This window comes from Schistocerca gregaria, chromosome 1, assembly GCF_023897955.1.
Source record: "Schistocerca gregaria isolate iqSchGreg1 chromosome 1, iqSchGreg1.2, whole genome shotgun sequence".
NCBI lineage: Eukaryota > Metazoa > Arthropoda > Insecta > Orthoptera > Acrididae > Schistocerca > Schistocerca gregaria.
The window spans coordinates 159,232,507-159,259,882 of NC_064920.1; the positions used below are offsets into that span (position 1 = coordinate 159,232,507).

The 27,376-nt window shown below is 38.9% G+C and overlaps 1 protein-coding gene across 2 annotated transcripts in view; it reads right to left on the bottom strand.

Annotated features, from left to right (window-relative positions):
• Positions 1-27,376, bottom strand: part of LOC126335375 (kinesin-like protein Klp98A) — a 386,747-nt gene that overhangs the window by 127,361 nt on the left and 232,010 nt on the right. For both annotated transcript variants that reach the window (XM_049998589.1, XM_049998598.1), the window contains exons 3-8: positions 24,299-24,412; positions 23,939-24,055; positions 23,124-23,363; positions 10,689-10,858; positions 10,263-10,489; positions 1,276-1,448 (exon numbers count right to left, since the gene is read on the bottom strand). In XM_049998589.1, the coding sequence (XP_049854546.1) occupies positions 1,276-1,448; positions 10,263-10,489; positions 10,689-10,858; positions 23,124-23,363; positions 23,939-24,055; positions 24,299-24,412 (1,041 nt within the window). The remainder of the gene's footprint in view (positions 1-1,275; positions 1,449-10,262; positions 10,490-10,688; positions 10,859-23,123; positions 23,364-23,938; positions 24,056-24,298; positions 24,413-27,376) is intronic.

Consider the following 27,376-nt stretch of genomic DNA (forward strand, 5'->3'; position numbering starts at 1 on the left):
TCCCTGACCTCGTTCTGAGTTTTGGGACATACATTCTAAATTGCTGACCCAAGATAATTTATTATTTATCATACTAAGTATTTTTTGGGCCAGCAGTGACTTTCCAAATCCACTTAGGCCTTGACCATGTCTTGTATGACAAGTTCTTGAGCAGTTGCATTAGTCAGAGTGTTGATGGTTGCAACTGAGACATTCCTTAATATCTAAAAGCATTACATTTTTAAACTGTTTGAAAATTGTTTTAAAATACTTATTATCTTGTTATCTGTGGTTATTTCTCCGATTACACATGATGATTCAATTAAATCATAGTGATGAGGTATTTTAAATAATTTAACATTTGTGTCTGTTAACTTGCCCAGTGTTGTCTTCAGAGTTGTTGCCGCTGCGGCTGTTTCATTACGGTATAATGGCTCTGAGCACTATGGGACTCAACTGCTGTGGTCATTAGTCCCCTAGAACTTAGAACTACTTAAACCTAACTAAACCTAAGGACATCACACACATTCATGCCCAAGGCAGGATTCGAACCTGCGACCGTAGCAGTCGCACGGTTCCGGACTATGCGCCTAGAACCGTGAGACCACTGCGGCCGGCCATTACAGTATACATCATTGAAACCACCTGCAAGAACTGCAAAGTCACTCTTTGTCACGTTACGGTGATCTTCAGTGTTGGTGAGGATCTGGTTGGATCTTGCTACAGGTTTCACTATGCCTTCAATTTTAATGTAGACTGGTTTGGAGATAAAATGAATGTCTTCTACACTAGTGTAACCTTTTTGAGAAGTATATGGAAGTATGACACAAATGGACAAATGGTATGTGTTTTGTAGGAAAATATTCTTACTTTCCAAATGACTCTCATACTTGTTAATCAATAATAGGAGTGAATGGGGGTAGAAAAAAAATGACGTAGATGATGGAAGCACAAAGTCACGCTTCAGTGACATTAGAATATAGTTAGCCCGGACAGTTTGGCTATGCATGTAATTGTTTTTTCACAAGAAAAACTTTTTCTGAAAGCTTAGTAACATTTTCAGTCTTATGAACCTACCAACTTCTCTGCCTTGACTATATGGTGAGATGTTACCTGTATTCTTTCCATTATTTGTATTCCATCCAGGTTTATTCCTTACTATATGAAGTATTGTTTCAAAGAGAAAAAATACAGTGGCAAGAAGCTCCCAAAGTGGAGGGGAGCAAGGGTGGAGGTGAGGGGGAATGAAAAACAACACAAAGTAAATGAAGAATATAATGACAATATGGTACTTACATATTCATTTCCAAGAAGAGCACGTAATTTTGTGATTTCATCCCGTAATTCTCGAATCAGTTTCACATGAGGATCCTCATTGATTGTTGGTTTATTAATGATATTCTTAGCACGGTTAGCATACCGTAATGTACTCAGAGTTTCACCATAGTTGCAGTCTGCTGGGGACACAGCTGTAAAAATTAATTTGTATAAATGCTAGACTAAGAATTACCAACCTAAACCTTTAAATGAGGTAAAATTCAAACTCAGCATTGCAACAAAGCTGTCAACATTCTCATAACAATAAAAAATTATTAAGGAAGCACAAAAGATTAAGATTTAAAATTCCCATCAATAACAAAGTCACTACAGACGCAAAACGAGATAGAAACAGACAAGGAAATAATCCCAAATTTCAGTGCTGCAATCCCCCCCCCCCCCTCTCCCCCTCTCTCCCTCTCTCTCTCTCTCTCTCTCTCTCTCTCTCACACACACACACACACACACACACACACACACACACACACACACACACACACACACACAGAGAGAGAGAGAGAGAGAGAGAGAGAGAGAGGGGGGGGGGGGGTTACAGTTCCACCATATTTAAACAATGTACATAGTCTTCTAGTACCCTACTGGACATTAAAATTGCTACACTAAGAAGAAATGCAGATGATAAATGGATATTCATTGGACAAATATATTACACTAGAGCTGACACGTTATTAAATTTTCACGCAATTTGGGTGCATAGATCCTGAGAAATCAGTACCCAGAACAACCACCTTTGGCCGTAATAACGGCCTTGATGTGCTTGGGCATTGAGTCAAACAGAGCTTGGATGGCGTGTACAGGTACAGCTGCCCATTCAGCTTCAACACGATACTACAGTTCATCAAGAGTAGTGACAGGCGTATTGTGACAAGCCACTTGCTTAGCCACCATTGACAAGACGTTTTCAATTGGTGAGAGAACTGGAGAATGTGCTGGCAAGGTTAGCAGTCGAACATTTTCTGTATCCAGAAAGGACCATACAGGACCTGCAACATGCCGGCATGCACTATCCTGCTGAAATGTAGGGTTTTACAGGGATTGAATGAAGGGTAGAGCCACGGGTCGTAACACATCTGAAATGTAACATCCACTGTTGAAAGTGCCGTCAATGCGAACAAGAGGTGACCGAGACGTGTAACCAATGGCACCCCATACCATCACGCCGGGTGATACACCAGTATGGCGATGACGCATACAAGCTTCCAATGTGCGTTCACCGCGATGTCGCCAAACACGAATGTGACCATCATGATGCCGTAAACAGAACCTGGATTCATCTGAGAAAATGACGTTTTGCCATTCAATCACCCACGTCATTGAGTACACCATCACAGGCAGTCCTGTCTGTGATGCAGCATCAAGGGTAACCGCAGCCATGGTCTCCGAGCTGATAGTCCATGCTCCTGCAAACGTCATCGAACTGTTCGTGCAGTTGGTTGTTGTCCTACAAACGTCCCCATCTGTTGACTCAGGGATCGAGACGTGGCTGCACGATCCGTTACAGCCATGCGGATAAGACTCATCTCGACTGCTAGTGATACAAGGCCATTGTGATCCAGCACGGTGATCCCTATTACCCTCCTGAACCCACCGATTCCATATTCTGCTAACAGTCATTGGATCGCGGCCAACGCGAACAGCAATGTAGCAATACAATAACCCGCAATCGCAGTAGGCTACCATCCAACCTTTATAAAGTCGGAAATGTGATGGGGCGTTTCTCCTCCTTACACGAGGCATCACAACAACATTTCACCAGGCAATGTCGTTCAACTGCTGTTTGTGTATGAGAAATTGGTTGGAAACTTTCCTTATGTCAGCACGTTGTAGGTGTCGCCACCAGCACCAACCTTGTGTGAATGCTTTGAAAAGCTAGTCATTTGCATATCACAGCATCATCTTCCTGTCAGTTAAATTTCGCGTCTGCAGCCTGTCATCCTCGTGGTGTAGCAATTTTAACAGCCAGTAGTGTAATAATGCCAGGCCTGATAAAAAAAAGCATTTGTAGACTTGGGAAAAGCTTTTGACAATGTGGACTGGAATACTCTCTTTCAAATTTTAAAAGTGGCAGGGAGCAAAAGGCTATTTACAGTTTGTATAGAAACCAGATGGCAATTATAAGAGTCCAGGGACATGAATGGGAAGCAGTGGTTGAGAAGGGTATGTGAAAGGGTTGTAGCCTATCCCTGATGTTATTAAATTTGTATATTGAGCAAGCAGAAAAATAAAAATATGGAGTAGGAATTAAAGCTCAGAGAGAAGAAATAAAAACTTTGTAATTCTATTAGAGACATTACAGGACTTGGAAGAGCAGTTGAACGGAATGAACAGTGTCCTGAAAGGAGGATATAAGATGAACAGCAACAAAAGCAAAATGAGGATAATGGATGTGATCTAATTAAATCAGGTGATGGTAAGGGAATTAGATTAGGAAATGAGACACTTAAAGTAGTAGACGAGCTTTGCTATTTGGAAAGCAAAATAACTGACAATGGTTGAAGTAGGGAGGATATAAAATGCAGACTGGCAATGGCAAAAAAAAGTGTTTCTGAAGAAGAGTGAAGGAGGAGGAGGAGATTAATGTTTAACGTCCCGTCGACAACGAGGTCATTAGAGACGGATTGCAAGCTCGGGTGAAGGAAGGATGGGGAAGGAAATCGGCCGTGCCCTATCAAAGGAACCATCTCGGCATTTGCCTGAAGCGATTTAGGGAAATCACGGAAAACTTAAATCAGGATGGCCGGAGACGGGATTGAACCATCGTCCTCCCGAATGCGAGTCCAGTGTGCTAACAACTGCGCCACCTCGCTCGGTTGAAGAAGAGAAATTTGTTAACAATGAGTGTAGATTTAAGTATCAGGAAGTGCTTCCTGAAAGTATTTCCATTACAAATTGTTTATTTGTACAGCTAAGTGCCAGTAGCAGTAGTATTAGTAGCAGCAGTAATAAATGAGTTTTGCTTTTTGGGCAGTAAAATAACTGATTATGGCTGAAGTAGAGGGGATGTAAAATGCAGACTAGCAATGACAAGAAAAGCATTTCTGAAGAAGGGAAATCTGTTAACATTGAATATAGAGAAGGTATTTTTCTTGAGTGTAGCCATGTGTGGAAGTGAAACATGGACAATAAACAGTTTAGACAAGAAGAGAATAGAACATTCGAAATATGGTGCTACAGAAGAATGCTGAAGATTAGATGGGTAGATCACATAACTAATGAGAAGGTACTGAATAGAATTGGGGAGAAGAGAAATTGTGGTACAACCTTACTAGAAGAAGGGATCAGTTGGTAGGACAGATTCTTAGGCATCAAAGGATCACCAATATAGTACTGGAGAGAAGTGTGGGGGGTAAAAATCGTAGTGGGAGACCAAGAGATGAATACAGTAAGCAGATTCACAAGGATGTAGGTGGCAATAGTTACTCAGAGACAAAGATGTAGTACAGGGTAGCATGGAGAGCAGCATCAACCTAGTCTTCAGATTAAAAAAAATATATATATAAAAAGGCCAGACGACCTGTAATTTGGCTCCTACCAGATGTTCATCTACATCTACATCTACATCTACATCTACATGACTACTCTGCAATTCACTTTTAAGTGCTTGGCAGAGGGTTCATCGAACCACAATCATACTATCTCTCTACTATGGTCAAAGTATGTTGACACATCAGGTAAGACAAAACAAAATAGGATTCTGTCATTCAAAATAGCAAGTAGAGAATTATGGGATCCCACACAGACAAACACAATTTTTATACCTTTCCTTCATATGGTGAGACTTGATAACCACAACATAGAAACTTATCTGTGGATTGTATTAACAGTAAACTATCATTACAATGCTTAATGCTATTTGTGATTGTGGTTTTTGTTGTTGTTGTTGTTGTTGTTGTTATGGTCTTCAGTCCTGAGACTGGTTTGATGCAGCTCTCCATGCTACTCTATCCTGTGCAAGCTTCTTCATCTCCCAGTACCTACTGCAACCTACATCCTTCTGAATCTGCTTAATGTACTCGTCTCTTGGTCTCCCTCTACGATTTTTACCCTCCACACTGCTCTCCAATACTAAACTGGTGATCCCTTGATGCCTCAGAACATGTGCTACCAACCTATCCCTTCTTCTAGTCAAGTTGTGCCACAAACTTCTCTTCTCCCCAATCCTATTCAACACTTCCTCATTAGTTCTCTGATCTACCCATCTAATCTTCAGCATTCTTCTGTAGCACCACATTTCAAAAGATTCTATTCTCTTCTTGTCCAAACTATTTATCGTCCATGTTTCACTTCCATAGATGGCTACACTCCAAATACTTTCAGAAACGACTCCCTGACACTTAAATTTATACTCGATGTTAACAAATTTCTCTTCTTCAGAAATGCTTTCCTTGCCATTGCCAGTCAACATTTTATATCCTCTCTACTTTGACCATCATCAGTTATTTTGTTCCCCAAATAGCAAAACTCCTTTACTACTTGAAGTGTCTCATTTCCTAATCTAATTCCCTCAGCATCACCTGACTTAATTTGACTGCATTCCATTATCCTTGTTTTGCTTTTGTTGATGTTCATCTTACATCCTCCTTTCAAGAAGCTGTCCATTCCGTTCAGCTGCTCTTCCAAGTCCTTTGCTGTCTCTGACACAATTACGATGTCATCGGCGAACCTCAAAGTTTTTATTTCCTCTCCATGGATTTTAATACCTACTCCAAATTTTTCTTTTGTTTCCTTCACTGCTTGCTCAATATACAGATTGAATAGCATCGGGGAGAGGTTATAACCCTGTCTCACTCCCTTCCCAACCACTGCTTCCCTTTCACGTCCCTCGACTCTTATAACTGCCATCTTGTTTCTGTACAAATTGTAATTAGCTTTTTGCTCCCTGTATTTTACCCGTGCCACCTTCAGAATTTGAAAGAGAGTATTCCAGTCAACATTGTCAAAAGCTTTCTCCAAGTCTACAAGCGCTAGAAATGTAGGTTTGCCTTTCCTTAATCTAGCTTCTAAGATAAGTTGTAGGGTCAGTATTGCCTCACGTGTTCCAACATTTCTACAGAATCCAAACTGATCCTCCCCGAGGTCAGATTCTACTAGTTTTTCCATTTGTCTGTAAAGAATTCGCGTTAGTATTTTGCAGCTGTGACTTATTAAACTGATAGTTCGGTAATTTTCACATCTGTCAACACGTGCTTTCTTTGTGATTGGAATTATTATATTCTTCTTGAAGTCTGAGGGTACTTCGCCTGTCTCATACATCTTGCTCACCAGATGGTAGAGTTTTGGCAGGACTGGCTCTCCCAAGGCTGTCAGTAGTTCTAATGGAATGTTGTCTACTCCCGGGGCTTTGTTTCGACTCAGGTCTTTCAGTGCTCTGTCGAACTCTTCACGCAGTATCATATCTCCCATATCATCTTCATCTACTTCCTCTTTCATTTCCAAAATATTGTCCTCAAGTACATCGCCCTTGTATAGACCCTCTATATACTCCTTCCACCTTTCTGCTTTCCCTTCTTTGCTTAGAACTGGGTTTCCATCTGAGCTCTTGAGATCCATACAATTGGTTCTCTTTTCTCCAAAGGTCTTTTTAATTTTCCTGTACGCAGTATCTATCTGAACCCTAGTGTGATAAGCCTCTACATCCTTGCATTTGTCCTCTAGTCATCCCTGCTTAGCCATTTTGCACTTCCTGTTGATCTCATTTTTGAGACGTTTGTATTCTTTTTTGTCTGCTACATTTACTGTATTTTTATATTTTCTCCTTTCATCAATTAAATTCAATATTTCTTCTGTTACCCAAGGATTTCTACTAGCCCTTGTCTTTTTTCCTACTTGACCCTCTGCTGCCTTCACTACTTCATCCCTCAAAGCTACCCATTCTTCTTCTACTGTATTTTTTCCCCCATTCTTGTCAATTGTTCCCTTATGCTCTCCCTGAAACTCTGTACAACTTCTGGTTAAGTCAGTTTATCCAGGTCCCATCTCCTTAAATTCCCACCTTTTTTTGCAGTTTCTTCAGTTTTAATCTACAGTTCATAACCAATAGATTGTGGTCAGAGTCCACATCTGCCCCTGGAGATGTCTTACAATTTAAAACCTGGTTCCTGGTTGTGATTACGCCAGCAAAATTTAATTACGGAAATTAGAAAAAAGGTGGCCACTTTGGAAAAGCTAATGCCTCTTTTGTTATCTATATAATTGGCATTTATCTCCTAAAAAGAAGTTACCATATCTATAAATACTGAATCCTCTTTCCTGAGTAAATTGCTACTTGTCATGCTACTTTACAATGAACACTACTACATGCCATTACCTGAATTTACATATTCAGGTAATTTGAAGAAAGAGTGGTTAATGAGGCATGTTTTCAATTTTTATTTATTTATTTATTTTTTATTTTTTTGTGGTAGGGATTCCCAGTTCTTGCATTATGTTAGATGGGAGCTAGTTGAATATTTTCCCACCAGAGTACATGTCTGTCCTCTGAATGCGAGACATGGAGGCAAAGCCTACATAGAAATTATTTTTGTGTTTTGTATTGTGACAAAGTACGCCACAATCCAGCTAAAACTGATTTGTTGCCAGTGGCAAAAAACATTAGGAAATAGATGTATTGGGAAGTATAAGAACTATAAGACTGTTAAAAAGGCTTCTGCAAGATTTACTTTACACTATATTCCTACAGCTCGTTTCTGCTAAATAAATATTTTATTTCCTTTAAGTGCACTATCCCAGAAGATAATTCCATACGGCAAGGGGAGAAAATACTGAAAATAAACCAACACAATGAGAGATGCTTCTAAGGGTAAATCATAGTTACTTGAGCAAACGACACTTTACCAATTTGATGATGATGGGGCAAAAAAAAAAAAAAAAAAAAAAAAAAAAAAAAAAAAAAAAAAAAAAAAAAAAAGTATCTGTGCTACAACACATTTATGTACAACAATGACAGTGGTAAGTGTGAGTGGATTACTGTTTTGGCAGCTTTATATCTGTCTTCAGGAACCTCAAGGCATATAAGGACCAATAATAAAAAAAGAACTGCTTAGTGAGAAAAATCTTATAATTGACCTATCATACTCTGGAAAAATATGAAAGAATAATTTTTAACATTCCATTCGAAACAGTTTTTAACCAGTTGCCGAAATTAAGTCATTGCTTTTGTTGGACTCTTGGCCTGGATATAATGATACCTCTGTCTTTTATAAGGACAATGAAGAGACTGTTGATATAATGCAGATTCCATCCAGGACAACCAATGTGACTGTGACTCTTGATTAATAATTTTTTCAACTTTGGAAAGTATTTTTATAGAAACTGTGAAACAATACAATTTCTGTGAGCACCATGTCATTTGAGGTTTATCAGGAGAACTGTATTCTTAAATTTCAGTCATTTGTCCATCATCAGTTTGCATCGGGCACACTTTCCAAATTGCTGTAAGTATGCTCGGTATACAGTACAATAAGCAGAGCAATGACCACCACCATTCCTCACTCCACTACAGTTCTGTCTGAATAAAACTAGTATTTATTGTAACATATCTGACCGCATTAATATTTCTTTCGTCAGGTGTGCCCATTGTAAGGGAAATGTTTGTGTTTGTTATTCACTTTATTGTGACGACTATGAGGAATAACAAGGAACTGTCACATTATTCAAAAATTATCATAAGAACTGTGATACAGGAATTGTTATAATACGATGTATATGTAGAAAATAGTTCATTTCGATAAATTAAAATCACAATTGTTGGATGTCATCTGTGATGTACCATCAAACACAGATTTGTTTTATTTTCCTCTGCTGGTCACTTTTGTAAGAATTACATATACAACAGTTTAGTTGTCAATATAAACTGCATCTTAATCAAAACATTAACAATACATAACATTTTTTATTTGGTCTGGGTGTTTAAAATTCACTTGTGTCACTTCCAAAGTTGGCACTGCGCGGTGCTTTGCTGTTTTGTTACAGTCCATTGCATGCTAGGCAGCAAGCGCAGTAAAAACTCCTGTCATAAGCAGTTTCTCACGTTATAAAAATTAGTAACTACAACAATTTAAAAAAAATACTTGCAGTGCATCTTGCAGCTAAAATTTTGACACTGCATTTCTGTTATTGTATTCTTCCCGCATAAAAAAATAAATAAATAAATAAATAAATAATGCTGGGTTTTGACATGTCTGATTAAACCATTTCCTTGTGAGAACATTTTTTAAACTCAAGACACACTCTCAGCCTTTGTGGAATTACAACATTCATTAACATAAAGCATCAGCAACTATAGTTTTTTTTATTTATTTAGTTTCTGTCACAGTTGCGAACATATTCTTAATGGAGACTAGTTTTGAACAAGAAAGTTCATTTTTGAATCATTGTCAGTGTCTGTATCATGTGATTATAAAATAGCTCCAATATGGTATGTAACAGTTTTCTTCTGTTTTTACACCATACATTTCAACTTTCTGTCCTGGACACAAATGACTTCCGTAACTCGGTCAACTTAGTAAATGTGACACCCTGCCACATTTGTTAGGCTGACCCAGCGTCCGGAAGAACAGGATAAAATTATTATATACACTGGAATTATTTTACAGGCCCATGATAAAGACACGAGCAACAATTCAAAAATGAACAACTCATTTGAAACTAATCACCATTAAGGAACACATACGAAACTGTGACAGGAAACTAAATAAATAATACACAATAAATTCTGACTCTTGTCTATGGGCCAACTGCCCGTTCATGACAATTCATCATTAGAGCCAGATGGTGAGTTTTTATATTTACTGTTCCATTAAATATTGTATCTTTTTAAGAACTATTTGAAAGACATAATGAACATAATTGAGGATTCCGTGTCAATAATGTATGTGAATGAATATGGAAGTAATTCAGAGATAAAGTTACAGATAAATGTCATAGATTGATAGGAGCAGACATACCTGCTATCATTATGGTCTTGGAGTTTCCACCTAAACTATCTTTAAGTAACCATGTCAGAACAGAGTCACGGTAAGGAATAAATACATTTCTCCCAGTTGACTTTGAATCATTGGATGAGTGTTCAGCTAAGGCTGAAATTACAGAGCCCAGAGTCACTAGTGATTTGTTAATGTGAGCACCTTCTTTCAGGCGTTGTCCAGTGGCTCCGCTGGTATCAGCTCTCTCACTAAAATTGAAAATCAGAATTAAGAAAGAGCCTTAAAAATGTGTAGTGCTATTTATGCTGACTAATAATAATGGCTCTGAGCACTATGGGACTTAACATCTATGGTCATCAGTCCCCTAGAACTTAGAACTACCTAAACCTAACTAACCTAAGGACATCACACAACATGACTAATAATAATCACTGATATTGAATTTACCTGCCAGCTAAATCAACAAGATGAACTTTAGAACCAGTTTCACTTGGCATGTTGTTTGAAAACCCTGCTTGAACAAACATAATGGTGAAGATTGCGTGACTACGACTGCTTACATCGTTCATGTTTGTGGATGCTGTTGTGCGTTGACTGTTACCTCGCATCATAAGCTCCTGCAGAAGACAGACCTTGTTAGTGACTCAAATATAACACTAATATTTTGTCAAAATAAATGCATTTTTATTTTATTTGGACAATTATGAAAAGTAATAAAAACCTTATTATAATTATTTCTGAGCTACTAATGGTGGAATACTCCCCATAGTTAACATGTCTGTGTATTCCACATGCAAATGAGAAATTTCTAACAAATGATAGCTACTTTTCTTTAAATACAGGATATGTTAGTGATGATGAGATAACTTTCAGTTTTAAGTGAAAATGAGAAAATTTCATATTTACTTTTGGTATGTTGACACAATAAAAATCCAAGAAGGCACATTTTTAAAACAATTTTATTTATCTGTACAACTTGCGCAAGATGTTACAATCACAACAGCTGTCTACAGGGACATGTCCAAGCTTCTATAAAGACATGACTTGCTTGTGCATAGCTCTGTCATACCTGTTTAGACAACTCATATTAACTGAACAAAGTCACAGGTGGGGAGAAATCTTGTTCACTTTTCACATGATCCTACAAGGAAAAAAAATGCAGGGGGATTACAGATGCACACGGTGACTGTGAACCAGAAACCTCTTCTTCCTATCTCTCCACCCATTTACCTAATGCTGATTGACTGTGCACCTGAAATTGTAGAAATAGGCTGCAGGCTTGCAGCACTTTACATCGCGACTGGCAATGTTACTGCTGTACAGCTGCATAGGTAAAAATGAACTACAATTTAACTGTGACAAATTTAGCTTTACTGTGACTGGAAAAAAGTATTGCCTTTTTGAGTATTTCTATGGACTTGTCTAACTTTACTCACCACAAACAGGCAAAAGTTAATTTTAATCTTTTAGTGTGTACCACAGAGGCAAACTGACACTGCTTACAAAACAATACTAGTGGGTGGTTATAACTGAAGTGCAGTTACTCACAGAGATCCAGCGTGGACTGTAAATGTCAAATGGCAGTGCTGCGCTAATGCATTAAGATGGAATCGACTTATGCCGGTGGGGGTGGGGAATATGTTACAGTTTTGACCACCAGGTGCAAATCTGGGGCACTGTACATTGTTTCTATAATGGTAAGACATCCATGCTGTCATTTGAAAACCTTAATGATTCATAATAAAATCAACACTATGTCTTTGTCACGTGTTTGATCTTTTTTGCCCACGTCCAATCCCTAATGCATTACATATGAAATATTTCTATACATCCACAATTGTAAGTAATTTGTTTTCCAGCCTAAATCACTTCCACGTTAATGCCATATGATGATTACAGCTCACATTGGATCTCTGTGAGTAGCTGCACTTTAATCATAATCATGTGGTACATACAATTTGTTTCCATCATAAGTTCAATACGCCTTCATTAAGCATAGAATAAGTTTTTTACTTGTGGTATAATATATGCTGTCCACTATATGTGTGACAACATAACAGCATATGATGAACTGAGACTCAAACCTGTACGCCTGCCATTCTTATGTGGTGCTCTTCCAGCTGAATTGCTCGAACAGACTTCGGCTGACTCAAAGCTTCAACTTTCTACTTCTCTTCAGATTCCTTCCAAATTCCAAAGCAAGTCTACAATGATGCAATGATGGCATGAGACTAGCACTCCCAGAAGAAAAAGTACACTGGTACAGTGGGGATTTTGATTTAACCACATGCAAAAAATTGAAATTTTGATGGGACTCTTTTTCCTACTGATGGACTACACACTACTACACTACTTAAATGTGATAGCTCTGAAACTGCATGTCCAACTAAGGCATGAAAGTGAACAATTTCCTTGTGACTGCTGGTGCTTCTCAGATTTTGAAAGACAGAACAAGAGTCAGCGGCAAGTTTAAGCAATGAGTTAGCCTTTGTGGCACACATGGATAGCTGCCTTGGTAGATCACTGTTCACAAAAGGCAGGTGCCTAGATCTGAATCATGGCTTTGTATAAAGTTTACTGGAAACAAATAGTATCTTCATAACTCGATTTACTGTAAACCAGGGTCCAACTGATTTCTTCCTAAAGCTTTATTCCTGGTCACATAGTTAGTTCAAAATTTATTCTGCAGTATATCAGCATCACACATCCACGTAGCTATAACAAATACCAATATGTACATTTCAACAATACTGTCTTTCCCATATGACAGTCCTTCTACTACACCATAGATCTTCACAATAGACATTCTCAAAGCAAAGGGTTCATACACAAAGGTATCCTACTCTACACGATCTCTGCCTTGCCTGAAATAGCCAGTCTCAAGCCATATAGCACAAGAGTACATCACATAATTTCTGTGCAACAATTTAACCTGTTTTATCTCCACTAACAAAATAATGTTTAAGGCAAAGAAGGTTGCATTTAACACCCCATAAATGCCAAGATCACTAAAGAGAGAGCACTGTCTCTGTTCAAGAAGAAAGTGGGGGGGGGGGGGGGGGGGGGGGTTGGAATGGAAGTTTCATAACAGCGCACACTCTGCTACTGAGTGAAAATCTCATTCTGGAAACACTATGTATGTTTGATCCTACTACAAGAATGATTTCTTGCATGTGAAATTTAGAACTTCAGCTTTCCTTTTGCTATATTCCACAGCCACACCAGACTGATCAACAACTGATTAGGTAGAAGACTTCAAACTACTTAGCAATTTTATGTAGGACCAGAATTTTCTCAGGTTTTCAGCAAATTGGAGGTAGCTGTATGCTTCACACATTGATGTTTTTACAGACACACAAATTTATACGAGCTCTTTTGCCTGTCATCTGTTGTGCACTCTTTTTTGAACTGCGAGTGTCAAAGTCCCTGCTTCCTCAGCATTTTAAAAACTTTGTTATTAAACCACAATGGGTCTTTTCTCTCCTTAATCCACTTACTTGGTACCCATTTCTCCAGAGCACAATTTACATTCCATTTAAATTTGCTCATTACTGCTCTATGTCCATCATTTACAACTAACTCATTGTTTAAGTGGAACACTAACAACTGTTTACTTGTTCTTTTTGACAAAAATACTCTCCTAGCCTTCCTGGTGAATTTATTAAATTTAATGTCTAATATTCATTTCCAGACAATAATAGCAATTTCTCCAGGCCTACAAAACATACTCCACAGTCGGTGTACAGTATATGGTGATGAGTACTTCATACTATATTAACCACTACCAATTGTATTACATGTGATTTTCAAGCAAGGGAAGAAAAGGACAATATGTTTGTCTCCACACATGCTTTTCTAATCTTTTATCAAGATCTTGACATTAGATGTATGACAGAAACAACAGAACTTCCTGGTGTTCTATCCCACACATTAGTTCTCTAAACACAGCCGACATAATTTTGTGGGAACCATGTCACCTTTCATCCAACATTTCCCATTTCTGTTTCTCAAATTTTCATGCAGGTACCTCAAGCCTGTTATGAGTCTAGTAGTGTGTGTCTGAATTCCTTCAAAATAACCTGTCAAATAAATCTCCTACGAAAATGAAGTGACATTTCCTTATAAGTCACACAGTAGTTTTGCATGTACTGTTCTTAATTTACACACTACACTTCACCAGAATTCTCCCAAAAAATTTAAGTCCTCTACTTGGCATCTCAACTGTTACTCTTGACACACCGAAGGTTTCTTCCAGGCTGACGTTCTGTAGTTCCAGGGGTTTACCAATATGTTAAGGAATCAGTCAGCAGGGTGGTAAGATGATTACCTTGATTTAAATACAAGAAATTGAAATACTAAAAATTTTGCTATGTGGTGCACTAGGTAGACAAAGTCACAACCCGCTCCTCTGCATGTCTCCACCTGTGTTCAAAAGCAATGAAGTGAAAACTTGGTGCCTCTCCTCACAGCAAACCTTCGATGTATTTGGCAATGGAAGTAAGAAGAATGGCTTGCAGTTTTGCAGTACAGGTCTTCTCAAAGTCTGATGGCAGGTCAGTGCTTTGAGGAAATATCTCCAGCTCTTAGAGAGAAGGTTCCGTATCAGCAATGCCATAGTGTCACATTTCCATAACACATGTGGAATCCTTTGGCTCATTTTGTGTCTCAATTAACACAGTTATCCAGGACAATGTTACGGAAATCAAACTCAGATTTTTATTAATTACACATATCTTGTATATGAGGAGATGGACCACTGCTACTTCTTTTTCAATCAAATACTCCAAAAATTTGAAAACGGAGAATACTAGTAACACTGTTACAGATGACAAAATCTGGCTTTATTTCAATGATGTTACTAAAAAGATGGAATATCCAAAATGGGCATCTCAAGACAATAGTTCACCTGCCATCCAACTACAAGATCTGCCAAGAAAAGAACAAAGGCCGTTTTTGTTACTACAAGTGGATTGTTGAAATTTATGGTGCTCATCTCATAAAACAGCCACTGAGAAATAGTAAATGAAAAATGACTCCATAAAATTATAGAAGAGATATTAAAAGCTCACCGACACACTTTAATTGCCTCAGCAACTTCCAGCGACCACCAAGGGACTGACTTTTGCTGGGGGCACCCTAAATAACGAGGAATCACGTTTCCCACTGCAGAAATGATTGTTGTAGTGACTTACTCAATGACAATGTTGATGGCACCATGTGGGGGGAGATTCAGCGGTGACAGCAGAGCTGAAGGCTTCCCAGTCTGCCTCGTTTAAAGCCGATCTGGGTAGGCATCCTTGGGCATGCTGCCGGGAGAGTGACAGGAAGATGGCGAAGTGGTCACTACCACACAGGTCGTCATGTGCTCTCCAGCGGAGAGATGAGAGAAGGCCAGGACTGCAAACCATATGTGCCATGTGCCACACTGAAGTGTGTGGGAGCACCTGTATTTAAGAGGCAAAGGTCGAGTTGTAACAGTAAATTTTTGACCTCCCTACCTCGGCCAGTAAGCATGGGGCCACCTCACAAGGGGTTGTGCACATTAAAAACTCCCAAAAGTAGGAAAGGTTTAGGGAGTTGATCAATCAGTGCAGCCAGTACATTCAAGAGTACTGCACCATCTGGAGGAAGACACACATTGCAGGCAGTTATTTCCTGTGTCGTCCTTATCCTGACAGCTACAGCTTCAAGAAGGGTATAAAGGCAGAGGTTCACTACATACTGAGTTCAGGACACAGATACAAACCCTACCTGACACACTACTATAGTCGCTACTGTTCCTGTAATATCCCTTATAGCTGCAGAGGGCAGGGATCCACATTGCCAGGAACCAGGTTCCCTGGAAGGCAATGCAGATAGCAGGTGTAAAGCTTAACAGTTGTTGTAGCTCAGCCAGATGGTGGAAAAAACCACCACAATTCTACTGGAGGATTATGTGAGTATGAGACTGGGAAGGAATGAAACACTCGATGAGGCAGTCTATGCCTCACGGTCACTTGCTGCCACCAGATGAGTACCTGTGCGACCGGCATCCACTGTGTCTGAGGACCCAGCGAGATCTAGGTCCTCAGCGGATGCCAGAATCTCCACCTCATCCTAAGACACAGAGTGGTGGTGTGGGTGCCACTGCAGTGTCTTGGTTCTTAAGGGTCTTTCTCTTTTTAGATTTCTCTCGCTGCTCTTTAGATTTGTCTGGCTGGGAGGGCTTCACTGATTCAGTCTCAGGGACTGAGGAGGACCGTGAAGCTCTACGACCAGCTACGTAAGGTTGCTTCAGCCACTGGCATGTGTCAGCTTTGCCACTGGTAGGAACCTGGGAAGGGAGTGACCCAAGGAGTCCCTCCCTGGTGAGAGGAGTCAAAGAAGACGTACACTTCTCCGGCTGAGAAATAGGGACTCATGTCCCCGATAGTTTAGGTGGTGTTGCTCCTGAAGTAGGTTGTGCAGGAGCAACAGGGAGGGAAGTGTCCCCCACCATCAAGGGGGCAGGTGGAGTCTGATGGCTCTTAGAGCCAACTGTGAGCAGCGGAACAAAAGATGGTAGAACCGTTGTTGTGGCAGCAGCATAGGTTGACGTTATATGCACAGAAGGCAGACTCTCATATTTTCTCTTAGCATTAGTGTAGGTCAGTCAGTCTAGAGTCTTGTATTCCATTATTTTTCCTTCTTTCTGGAGAATCTTGAAGTCTGGCAAGCAAGGTGAATGGTGCTCTCTGCAATTGACACAAATGGGAGGCGGGGCACTGGGAGTATTGGGATGTGATGGATGTCCACTATCCTGACAGGTAACACTGGAAGTACAGCAGGAAGACATATGGCCGAACTTCCAGCACTTAAAGCATCACATCGGGGGAAGGATATGTGGCCTTATGCCGGACCCAGGTGGACACACTGGACGAAATGGATGCCTTGCTGCTATAAATTGGCGCGCAGCTCATCGTCAGACTGCAAAAGAAGAGCCCTGTGAAATATGATACCCTGGACCATATTTAAGCTCTTATGGGGCGTGATGGAAACAAAAATATCCCCCAGGTTGTCACAGGTGAGTAGTGCCCATTACTGTGCAGTGGATGATGCTTTGATCAAGAGTGACCCTGACCGCATTTTGGACAAGCCCTCCACCTCCCCAAACTTGTCCTCTAAATGCTCTACAAAAAACTGAGGTTACATTGACAAAAAAGATTCCCAATCAACTCTCGTACGTACGAGGTACTGGGGTGAACAAGCTTCGCTGCTATCCTTAGCCTGGTGTTCCTCCCATGGTGTGGCCAGGGAGGGGAACAATTTTGGGTCATATTTCTTACGATAGAAGTTATACTTTGCCCGGTTAGAGGCTGCTGGCAGTGGACTACCAGCAAGAGATGATGTACTATGCTTCATGGTGTGTCATCCACCCTGATGCCACCCACTCTGACCAGGGGCCACCCAGCCGCAGCAAAGGTCATCTGGCAGGATGGCCATTGTCGGGAGTACCGATGCCCCAAAGTGATGGGTATCTACTCCTTGGCACATGTAGGGATTTAACGGCAAAGGCATTAGCAGAGCAATCCCTGTGTGGTCAGGGGGCTACAACCAACAGGATACATAGCCACTGCAACACTACAAAAGACTGGCTAGTGTGCTGGATATCAGGTGCAAATGAGCTAAGAAGTCCATTATTGTTGACAGCGCACAAAGCGATACTGCACAGAGGATGGAGGAAAACGCACCTTGGAGGGTGACCTCACCCAATAGCTGGAGAATGAGCAGAAGTGCAGATCCACGTCAAAGAAAGATGCGAGAGGTCTTGGCACATGATGAACACTATGCACCATGTAGGACGTCCTTCCCCAATTGACTCGTTCTTCGGGAAAATATTGAAAAACGGAGGTCAAACCGTACAGGGGACCAACACATAAAGGCCGAAATGTGAGGGACTCCTTTTAGTCACCTCTTATGACAGACAGGGATACATCGGGGCTATTCTAACCGCTGAACCCGCAGGGGGGAGGGGGTTTAAATAATGTTCCGAGCCACAGACAAGGGAGAAGCTAAAACAACCAAAGAATTGAATGCCCCTTTTCCATTCATGAAATTATATTGTTTCATAAACGATTTTCCTAGCTACATTTCAGTATACATATATATAATACATTCAGGTGTGCCGACTTATAAAAAATATTGGGGCGGGGGGATTCCAGGGTCTTGCCCCAGGAAATTTTCTAAATTTTAAATGAAGCATAGTGAGTTTTAAAGTTTTTTTTAAGCATTTTAGAGTCATATGATCAACATTAGAACCCCGAAAAATGGACTCTTGATAACTTGACACTCCAGGAAACTCGACAAGCCTGACACATTTTTTTGGCTTTGAAAATAGAAACAAAACATAAACATGCATGGTATTTTTGTAAAAAGCTAATTTAATTTACAGTAATAATCATGCTTATAGACTATTACAGAGCAGCGAATATATAGCTCTGAAGAGACTAAAATTATATTTAAATAAATCCTAAACTATCATTAAAAGAATAAAACATAAAATATTGCTGTTGCACAGTAATAGAATTTTGATTAATAAGTGAAATAGCTAATTTAAGCTTACTCTGAATAAGGCTCAGCGTACATTAAATAAAAACAGTATCTCAAAGTTAATGCTTTAATACAGTTAATAAAGTTAATACCGTATGCCTAATACTTTCAGTCTAAAAGTATGTAAATAGCGGGTTTTAATTGGGTCTTATACTCTAAAAATATTTAAGTTTTTGAAAATAACTAGTACAGTACTATATTAATATAATAACACAGTACTAAACTAGTAATAATATTTTGAAACTAAAAATTTAACATTATGTATGTATTTAATTCCCTATTTTATGAAGATATTTAATATTGCTCTAAATGCCATTATTAGGGCTAGAGTGTCTTTAGAAAGGTGCAAAGGTCGATCGTCTGACTGGATTACTGAATATGAAGTCATTTATGACTGATCAAATATCCAATCCATCCCAAAAATCTCAGTGGGTATGAAGAACAACCAAGTTGTTCAATTGCTTCTGTCCCATTGTTGATGGGAGATATGACTTCAGACATCTAAGGGCACTAGAGGACCATTCTGCTGTTGCTGCTGTGATCAGAGCTACTTGGAGACGCTTAATGCACTTCACTACTTCACATAACATTCCTCCAACTGCAGTCTATTGCGTAATGTACTTTCTTACATCATGCATGTTTTTAAGACCAGTTGTTTCTTATTGGCAATATCGGCTAACATATTCAAGTGTAAGTGCAGTCTCTCAATGCCTACATCATTTTTGAAAAACTCAGTTGAATTTTCCAAATTTGTTTCACCTCTGTTCAGTAAAAGCAAGCACTCTTGTTTAACTGCAATGACCTGTGTGAGTCCAGTTAAAGCAAACCAATCAGTAAAGCAAGATTGCAGCATTTCACAAACTTCAGTGTAAATAGCTTTGTAGCATTCCTTTGGGGTTCTGAAAGTATGCCGTGAGCTGGCTTCATTGTTTTCATACTGCCAAGGAAGTGAAGGATCATCAACTTGAGAAGGCTTTTCTTTTAAACACAATTCCCAAAAGTGTTCAAAACTATCACACCCTCCATTCAATATACAAATCAAGCACTCATATATTTTTTCCAGAGCAGCAACACTTACATGAGGACATTGAATTTTTTCATTGACATCCTGTACTGGGTTCCCGTCATGGTAATAAAGATGTAAAAAGAAATAAGTCTTGAATTGTAACATTGACTCAAGGTAGCCTGCACATTTGTAACCTGCCTCTGTTTTGTACTCTACAGAAAAAGTTTCAAAACACTCTAGAAGTTCTTCAAAATTTTTCAGTATCCTCAAGATACTAGAAGCTCACACAGTCCATCAAGTCGGGCAAAGGGGTCGTAGACCAGCTTTGTTGTTGGCGCTCTCACAGCGTATGCATCTGAAAAGTCCCATCCTTTTGTTGGATTCTCTTACAGTGTTTATTAGACCTTGGCTAAAGCCATCATATCCCTCATAGACATAAGATGGCAGAGACTGTCTACAACTGCCAAGTCTAAAATGTGAGCAGTGCAGTGTGCATAATGTGCTTTTGGTTGTATGTCCAAAACTAACTATCTTTTTAATCCTTTGAACTTACCTCTCATATTCGAGGCACCATCATAGCACTGTCCTCTTAAGTTACCCATTGACAAATCAAGACGAGCAGAGACGTCTTTTAAAATACTAAACAGAGTTCGTGATTCAGTGTTGAGGGTCTCTTATAAGCCAATAAAGTCTTCGTTGATGATTAAGGAATCATCGACAGTACAAATACAAAATGAGACTTGTTCGTGAATCAAAGAATCACTTGTTTCGTCAACCATAATAGAAAAATGTTCAGTCTTCTTGACTGAAGCCAATACCTTTCTCAACACAGACTTTCCTAGTAGATCAATGATCTCATTTTGAATATTGTGGGACATCCACTTATACCCCAAAAACCCTAACCAATCTTTAAACTCAGTTATGTCAATCTTGAAATCTTGGGGGGCTTCTCACAGGCTATGTAGTCACCTCCTCCGATACCAAAATGGGTGGTAACTGTTGTCATATAGCTGAAGATACTCAACGCTAATTACACTCTGTCTGTCAGTTGCCTTGAAAAAAATTTGAGTTTACATCTTCGTGCCCTCTAATTGCTAGGCCTTATCGGCGTAGAAATTGCATGGTAGTAAAAATTGTCTCAAGAGCTAAATGGCCTTTCTTCATATCAGTGTCTAGCTGTTCATTCAATTGGGAGGCCACACTTCACATGGCGTCGCTGGCGGCGCAGTGTACCTGTGTATCGCACGTAAACATATTTTTATGAAGATGAAATTTTTCCAAAGCCTTTTTCCAGTTAGAAAGCCCTTAGGAAGTAAATGCATCTTCTTCTTTTTAAGAAAATTCTAATAGATTTTTATCATTTGCCTCTTTGCAGGTTTTGCAAAAAAACTTTTTTAGCAGATGCTTCATATTCTAGCCATGTATATTTGATCAACCAAGACTTCTGTAATGATCTTCCCTTACCATCTTGTCCAGGGTTTCGCTGTGAATGGTTCTTGCCTGAATACGACGAAGAAATTCACGACACAATAATTGTTGGACGTTGATTTGCAGTATCATCAACTTCCAAGCACGCCTTTTTGGTAATAAGTTTATCCATTGCAAACTTAATTCATAATACACTAAGATACAAAAGTAAACAAATAAAATACAGTCATATAAAATAGTCCACAAGACACTTAAGTCAGAAAATCAAACACGTCTGCAGCATGCACTGAACTAAACTATCCATAGTGAATGACTGTGACGGCAGGGTGGGCTTTACATAGCCGTGGCATCATAATGTCTCAAAGTGAAGGCGACATGAGGCGGAGGGTTCCAAGCGCTTCTCTCCCAGTCCTTTTGATGTTGCCACAGCTGCAGTGCTGGCCCACCAACACCAGAGTTTACCTGAAGGTTCGCGCACTGGGACAAATTCTAAGTGTGCCCTCACCACCGTAACACTATCATGATTCACAATACTCATTTTTAGTTAACCTGCTTACTACCGTAATAATTATTTGTTTTAACTCATTAATTAACGTATTTTTAAAAAATAACTATCATCAAACAAGGAAAATAAAAAATTCCAACATAATTTTGTGATTTTACAAAGCATAATATAACTAATAATTTTCTTAAATTATTGGGAGGGGCTCAGGTCCCCTCAGGCCCCATGGAGTCAGTGCCTGTGAATATATTCTTGTATGATTTGAAATGTTATTACAATTTGTTAAATTACATTCGGTATTCAAAATGGCAGCTTATAAAGATGTTACTAATTACAGTTCCACTGGGTTCTTACTCTTCACAATTCTAAATCGGAAATAGTCAGTCCATTGTACACGTAATTTGTTCCCATTATATCCACAGAGTTTTTATATCATGCATCAGATATAATCTGTCTCTCGCTGATGTAAGGAGTCTCTGAGCCACATAAATCACTTGCTCAGTTACGCATTAACATTTCTGCAACATGAGAAAAAGTTGTAGTACACAACTTTGGACCAATGTTATGGACCAAATTCCAAACTTCTCCACAGTGTTTAAATGGAGTGTGGTCACATGTCACTGTTGATAGTGAGCTGGCCATTGTATGGGAATGTTAAGCTTGGTGGACCATCTTGCGCCATTTAAGAGGAGTAGGCTATATACTAGCATCGGGTTTCGCACTCTCACTCTCTTCTCTCATCATTATACAATGCTGGCATCATACGCATGGTCATAAATCATATAGGCTACATGGATCAGATATATTTAACATTCAAACCTCACACTTCATACAAGGAAGGTGCCAGTGTGCATGAAGGATAGGAAAACTTTTCCAATTAAGCAGCTGAGTCTACATCTCAGGGCCTCCTAGCCAATTATGCCATAGTGACATATTTTGCACATAATGAAAGCATTTCTTTAAATATTAATTAAAACTGCAGTACACCTCGTACACAGTCCAAAATAGGACAAACAAATTCAATACTGTTGCATGTAATACTGATATTTAAAAATATGCCAGAGATCTCACAATTTGGGCAATCTTATTTGAATGTGTTTCTAAGGAAAGTGAGAAGATAGTAAGTTTAGTGACATCTTTCCTACATACGCAAAAACATTACAACTTAGAAATTGTTTGTTATTACATCATAATCTTTCTAATTTTAGAAGACAAATTTTGTAAAGATACACATACACAGACCATTTACAAGAAATTTATACAATGTGTAGTTTGAGAATAACACTGTCGGTTACAAAGAATTTCCCTCTAATTCCCAGAAACAGTTAATGTTATATGCTGCAAGTTATATTAATAGAACAGTGAATGCAGTACCAACCTGAATGTCTGAATAATCTGACACAAAATGTCGTGAAAGGTCCTGAACGTATGGTCCAAGCTTAGGATGTTCACGAACACGGAGAGTATGGGTAGCATCCTTTCTTAGCAAGTCTTTAACCCGTTCATTATAAATCTCCAGGTACGAAACTTCAGTCCGATAGCTGGTACCCTGCTCCTTTCCTGCTTGAATTCGTGAAAACAATGTCTTGCATATACGTGGAATAAGTCCTTGGTTTTCCTAAACAGAACAAAAATGCATAACGGTTACCAATTAATCGGAGACTGAAGTAATTTTCTTAGTGCGTGCTTACGTAAGTATTTTAGGTCTAATCATTTTTTAATTGGTGGTAATTTTTGATGTCTATTCAGATTCACATGCTATCAAGTACCTCAAACTTTCAAAGGCTTTCAACAATGCACCTGAAGTTAGGTAAACATTGTTTTATGTGACTAAATTGAAATATACCAAATAAAATTATTCAACAGTGAATTTTTGTAGCACATGTAAAACTTATGTTTAAAAAATAGCTTTTGTTTGAAAGGAACAAGTAATTATTAATTTCTGATCAAAAATGTGCAACAAAATGGAAATGATAAACTGACTAGCATCTGCAGCTTGTTATGCATAAATTTCTTTGTTTTAATACACTATATATAATTAACACAAAATACATATATTCATGTATATCTTATGGCTCTGAACGGAAGACACCTAAAATTTTTAAAAGCAGCATACATAGATTATTCTAAGTATCCCAATAATAAAATAAGTAAAGGCTACAATACACAAATTCCAGATCTTACGGTACATACCGGAGATCCCATCATTGTAAATGTTTTTCCACTGCCTGTTTGCCCATATGCAAATACACAAGCATTATAGCCTTCAAAGGCACTTTCAATAACATCTGTACCCAAGTCTTCGAAGACCTAAACAATGAAAAAATAAACTAAACACAAGAAATTTACAAATTTTTGACTATGTCATGCTAAGTTCAGAAACTTTTTCTTGCAGTAGTCTAAACAAAAATAAAGAACAACAATCTGTACAATTTTCGATCATAAAACATAAATTTATAATTTTCCAAATGTTTGAAATTTATTACTCTTAATAGTATAAACTTGTCTTGTTTTATTAAGTCAAAATATATAGAGTAATATGAAATACCTAACCTTTTTCTGAGAAACGTAGTGGGCATCAGATGAGTCAAATGACCAATAAGAATAATCAAAAGTGAAATCCTTGTACCTCTCACGTCCAAAATCCCCATCTTTTCCATTAACAATCTGAAACACAAAGAAACTCAATATAATACAGCGTCCACATGTAATACTTTGAAGACAGCAGTATTTCACAACTTTATGGGTATCATTAAGCTCTTATACACAACAGAAGGAGCATAATGTCTTATTTGAATAAGATCCAACAAAGACACACAATTTAAAAAAGTTATGCAAGATATAAGGAAAATATCCATATTAAGCAAGAGTATTCTCCATTATCAGTAAAGTGTCATTCCCACCAACCTCATAAAATCTCTATATATTATAAAAATTGATGTATGTGGGTATTTTCAGCAACTCTTAAACTACTGGGCCCATTTCAACCAAACTTGGTATACGTATCATTTACTATCTGGAAATGAGCACTGTGTGCTAAGAACCACCTACCCCTTAGGGGAGGGGATGAGGTGTATATCAAAAAGAAGAGTAACAAATTGTTTGCAAACACCTAAGATATATTAATCCTGTATTTGAAAATGAGAGCACTTAGTGACTTCCTACAAATTTTAAACATAATTTCAGATATTTTCTAAACTTTTTCTCACTTACATGCTTAATGTCAAATATTTAACACCTTAACCTATTTGTAAAGGAATCAGAAGCTTGAAGCTGTTTTGTACATGGGAGTCTGATTCTTAAAAGAATCAGGAGTTTAACCATTATTAACTATGTGGAAAGAACCACTATACGCTTAAGAACCACATGCATGAGAATGGAAAGGGGCTAATATGGAAACATAATTCAGGAACACCTGGAGCGATTTCAACTGAATTCATTAGGGATTTAACTTATTATTCACATAAAAATACTGTGGAAGTAAAATTCCCCACACCAGGGATGGGGGTATGGATGAGAAGGGCAGAATTAAAAATTTTCAAAAATGACCTGCTGGTATTTATTTTCTGTATTTAGTTAACTTGGAATACTTTCAAAACTATGAAGTGCAATTTTTCTTTTTACAGTGGTAGGAGAGAGTGTTGTGAACAATGTACAAAAAGTCCTGCCCCATGCCGTGTGAGTGTTGGGGCTCAGAGGGGGTCGGGCCGTTTAAAGATCACTTTGTTATGTTTTTATTTAATAACTCGAAAACCACAAATTCTACCAAAAATTTTTCCCAGTATGAAATTAAACTAGATTAAATTTCGTACAAAAAAATACTATACACATTTTTTCTAGACCTATAATGGTGTGGATTCCTGTAGTCACGTCCTAGTTCATGAACCACGGGCAACGTATGAGTGGCCAAGTAAGTGGTACCGACAGTCGGGATACCAGTTACTTTGGAATAAGGCTGGGCATCTCTGTCACATTCTGAGTCATGGTCACTTTTGTGCTCATACGGCAAAGACTACCAAATCCACTGCTTAGTACCTCAACCGTTAGGGGTAAAACTCAATGGGATTCAGGGCAAGTAAGGCTAGCAACCTGCTTCCCTGATACTTTAAATATTATGCTGGCAACAATCAGAGCAAAATGCCTCGGACCTTTGGAGGTGACGGAGTCCCACCTCTAACTGACAAACCAGGGACTCCTAAGATACGACTTGGCAAACAAATGGTAATGAGATGGGGAGCTATTAATATCAATGGGGGCTACCCTGGGAAGAAGGTAGAGCTGGCAGAGGCTGCAAGTAAGATGGGGCTGGACGTTTTAGCTGTTAGTGACATTCGGGTAAGGGGTGAGAAAGAAGAGGAAGTGTGAGAATACAAGGTCTAACTGTCAGGAGTCAAAGCAGGAACAGCACAATGGGGTGTAGGGCTTTACATCAGGAAAGAAATGGAACCCAGCGTAGTTGCAGTAAGCTATGTAAACGACGACTGATGTGGATAGATTTGACAGTGTCTAGCAAGAAAATTAGGATTGTGTCAGTATATTCGCACTGTGAAGGGACAGATCAAGATAAGATGGATAGTTTTTATGAGGCACTCAGTGATGTAGTTGTAAGAGTAAAGGACAAGGACAGTGTTCTGCTCAAGGGTGATTTTAATGCCAGGATTGGAAATCGAACAGAAGGGTATGAAAAGGTTATGGGTAAATTTGGAGAGGATATGGAGGCCAACAGGAACGGGAAACAACTCTTGGATTTCTGTGCCAGTATGGGCTTAGTAATCACAAACTCCTTTTTTTAAACATAAGAACATTCACCGGTATACTTGGGAAGGCAGAGGAACCAAATCTGTCATTGACTATATAATAACAGATCAGAAATTCAGGAAGGCTGTGAGGGACACACGTGTATTCAGGGGATTCTTTGATGACACTAATCATTATTTGATCTGTAGTGAAATTGGGATTGTGAGGCCAAAAGTGCAGGAGGTCAGGTCCATATGTAGGAGGATAAGAGTGGAGAAACTTCAGGATAAGGAAATCAGGCACAAGTACATGATAGCGATCTCAGAAAGGTACCAGTTAGTTGAATGTAGTCAATTACAGTCATTGGAAAAGGAATTGACAAGGTACAGGGACACAGTACTAGAAGTGGCTAAAGAATGTCTTGGAACAGTAGTGTGTAAAAGTAGGATGAAGCAAACAGCTTAGTGGAATGACACCGTCAAGGCAGCCTGTAAAAGGAAAAAGAAGGCGTATCAAAAATGGCTACATACTAGAACTCAGGTAGACAGAGAAAGTTATGTTGAAGAAAGAAACAAAGCCAAACAGATAATTGCAGCATCCAAGAAGAAATCTTGGGAAGACTTTGGAAACAGGTTGGAGACTATGGGTCAAGCTGCTGGAAAACCATTCTGCAGTGTAATTAGCAGTCTTCGAAAGGGAGGTAAGAAGGAAATGACAAGTATTTTGGACAGGTCAGGAAAACTGCTGGTGAATCCTGTGGATGTCTTGGGCAGATGGAGGGAATATTTTGAAGAGTTGCTCAATGTAGGTGAAAATACGATCAGCAATGTTTCAGATTTTGAGGTAGAATGGGATAGGAATGCTGGTGAAAATAGGATCACATTTGAGGAAGTG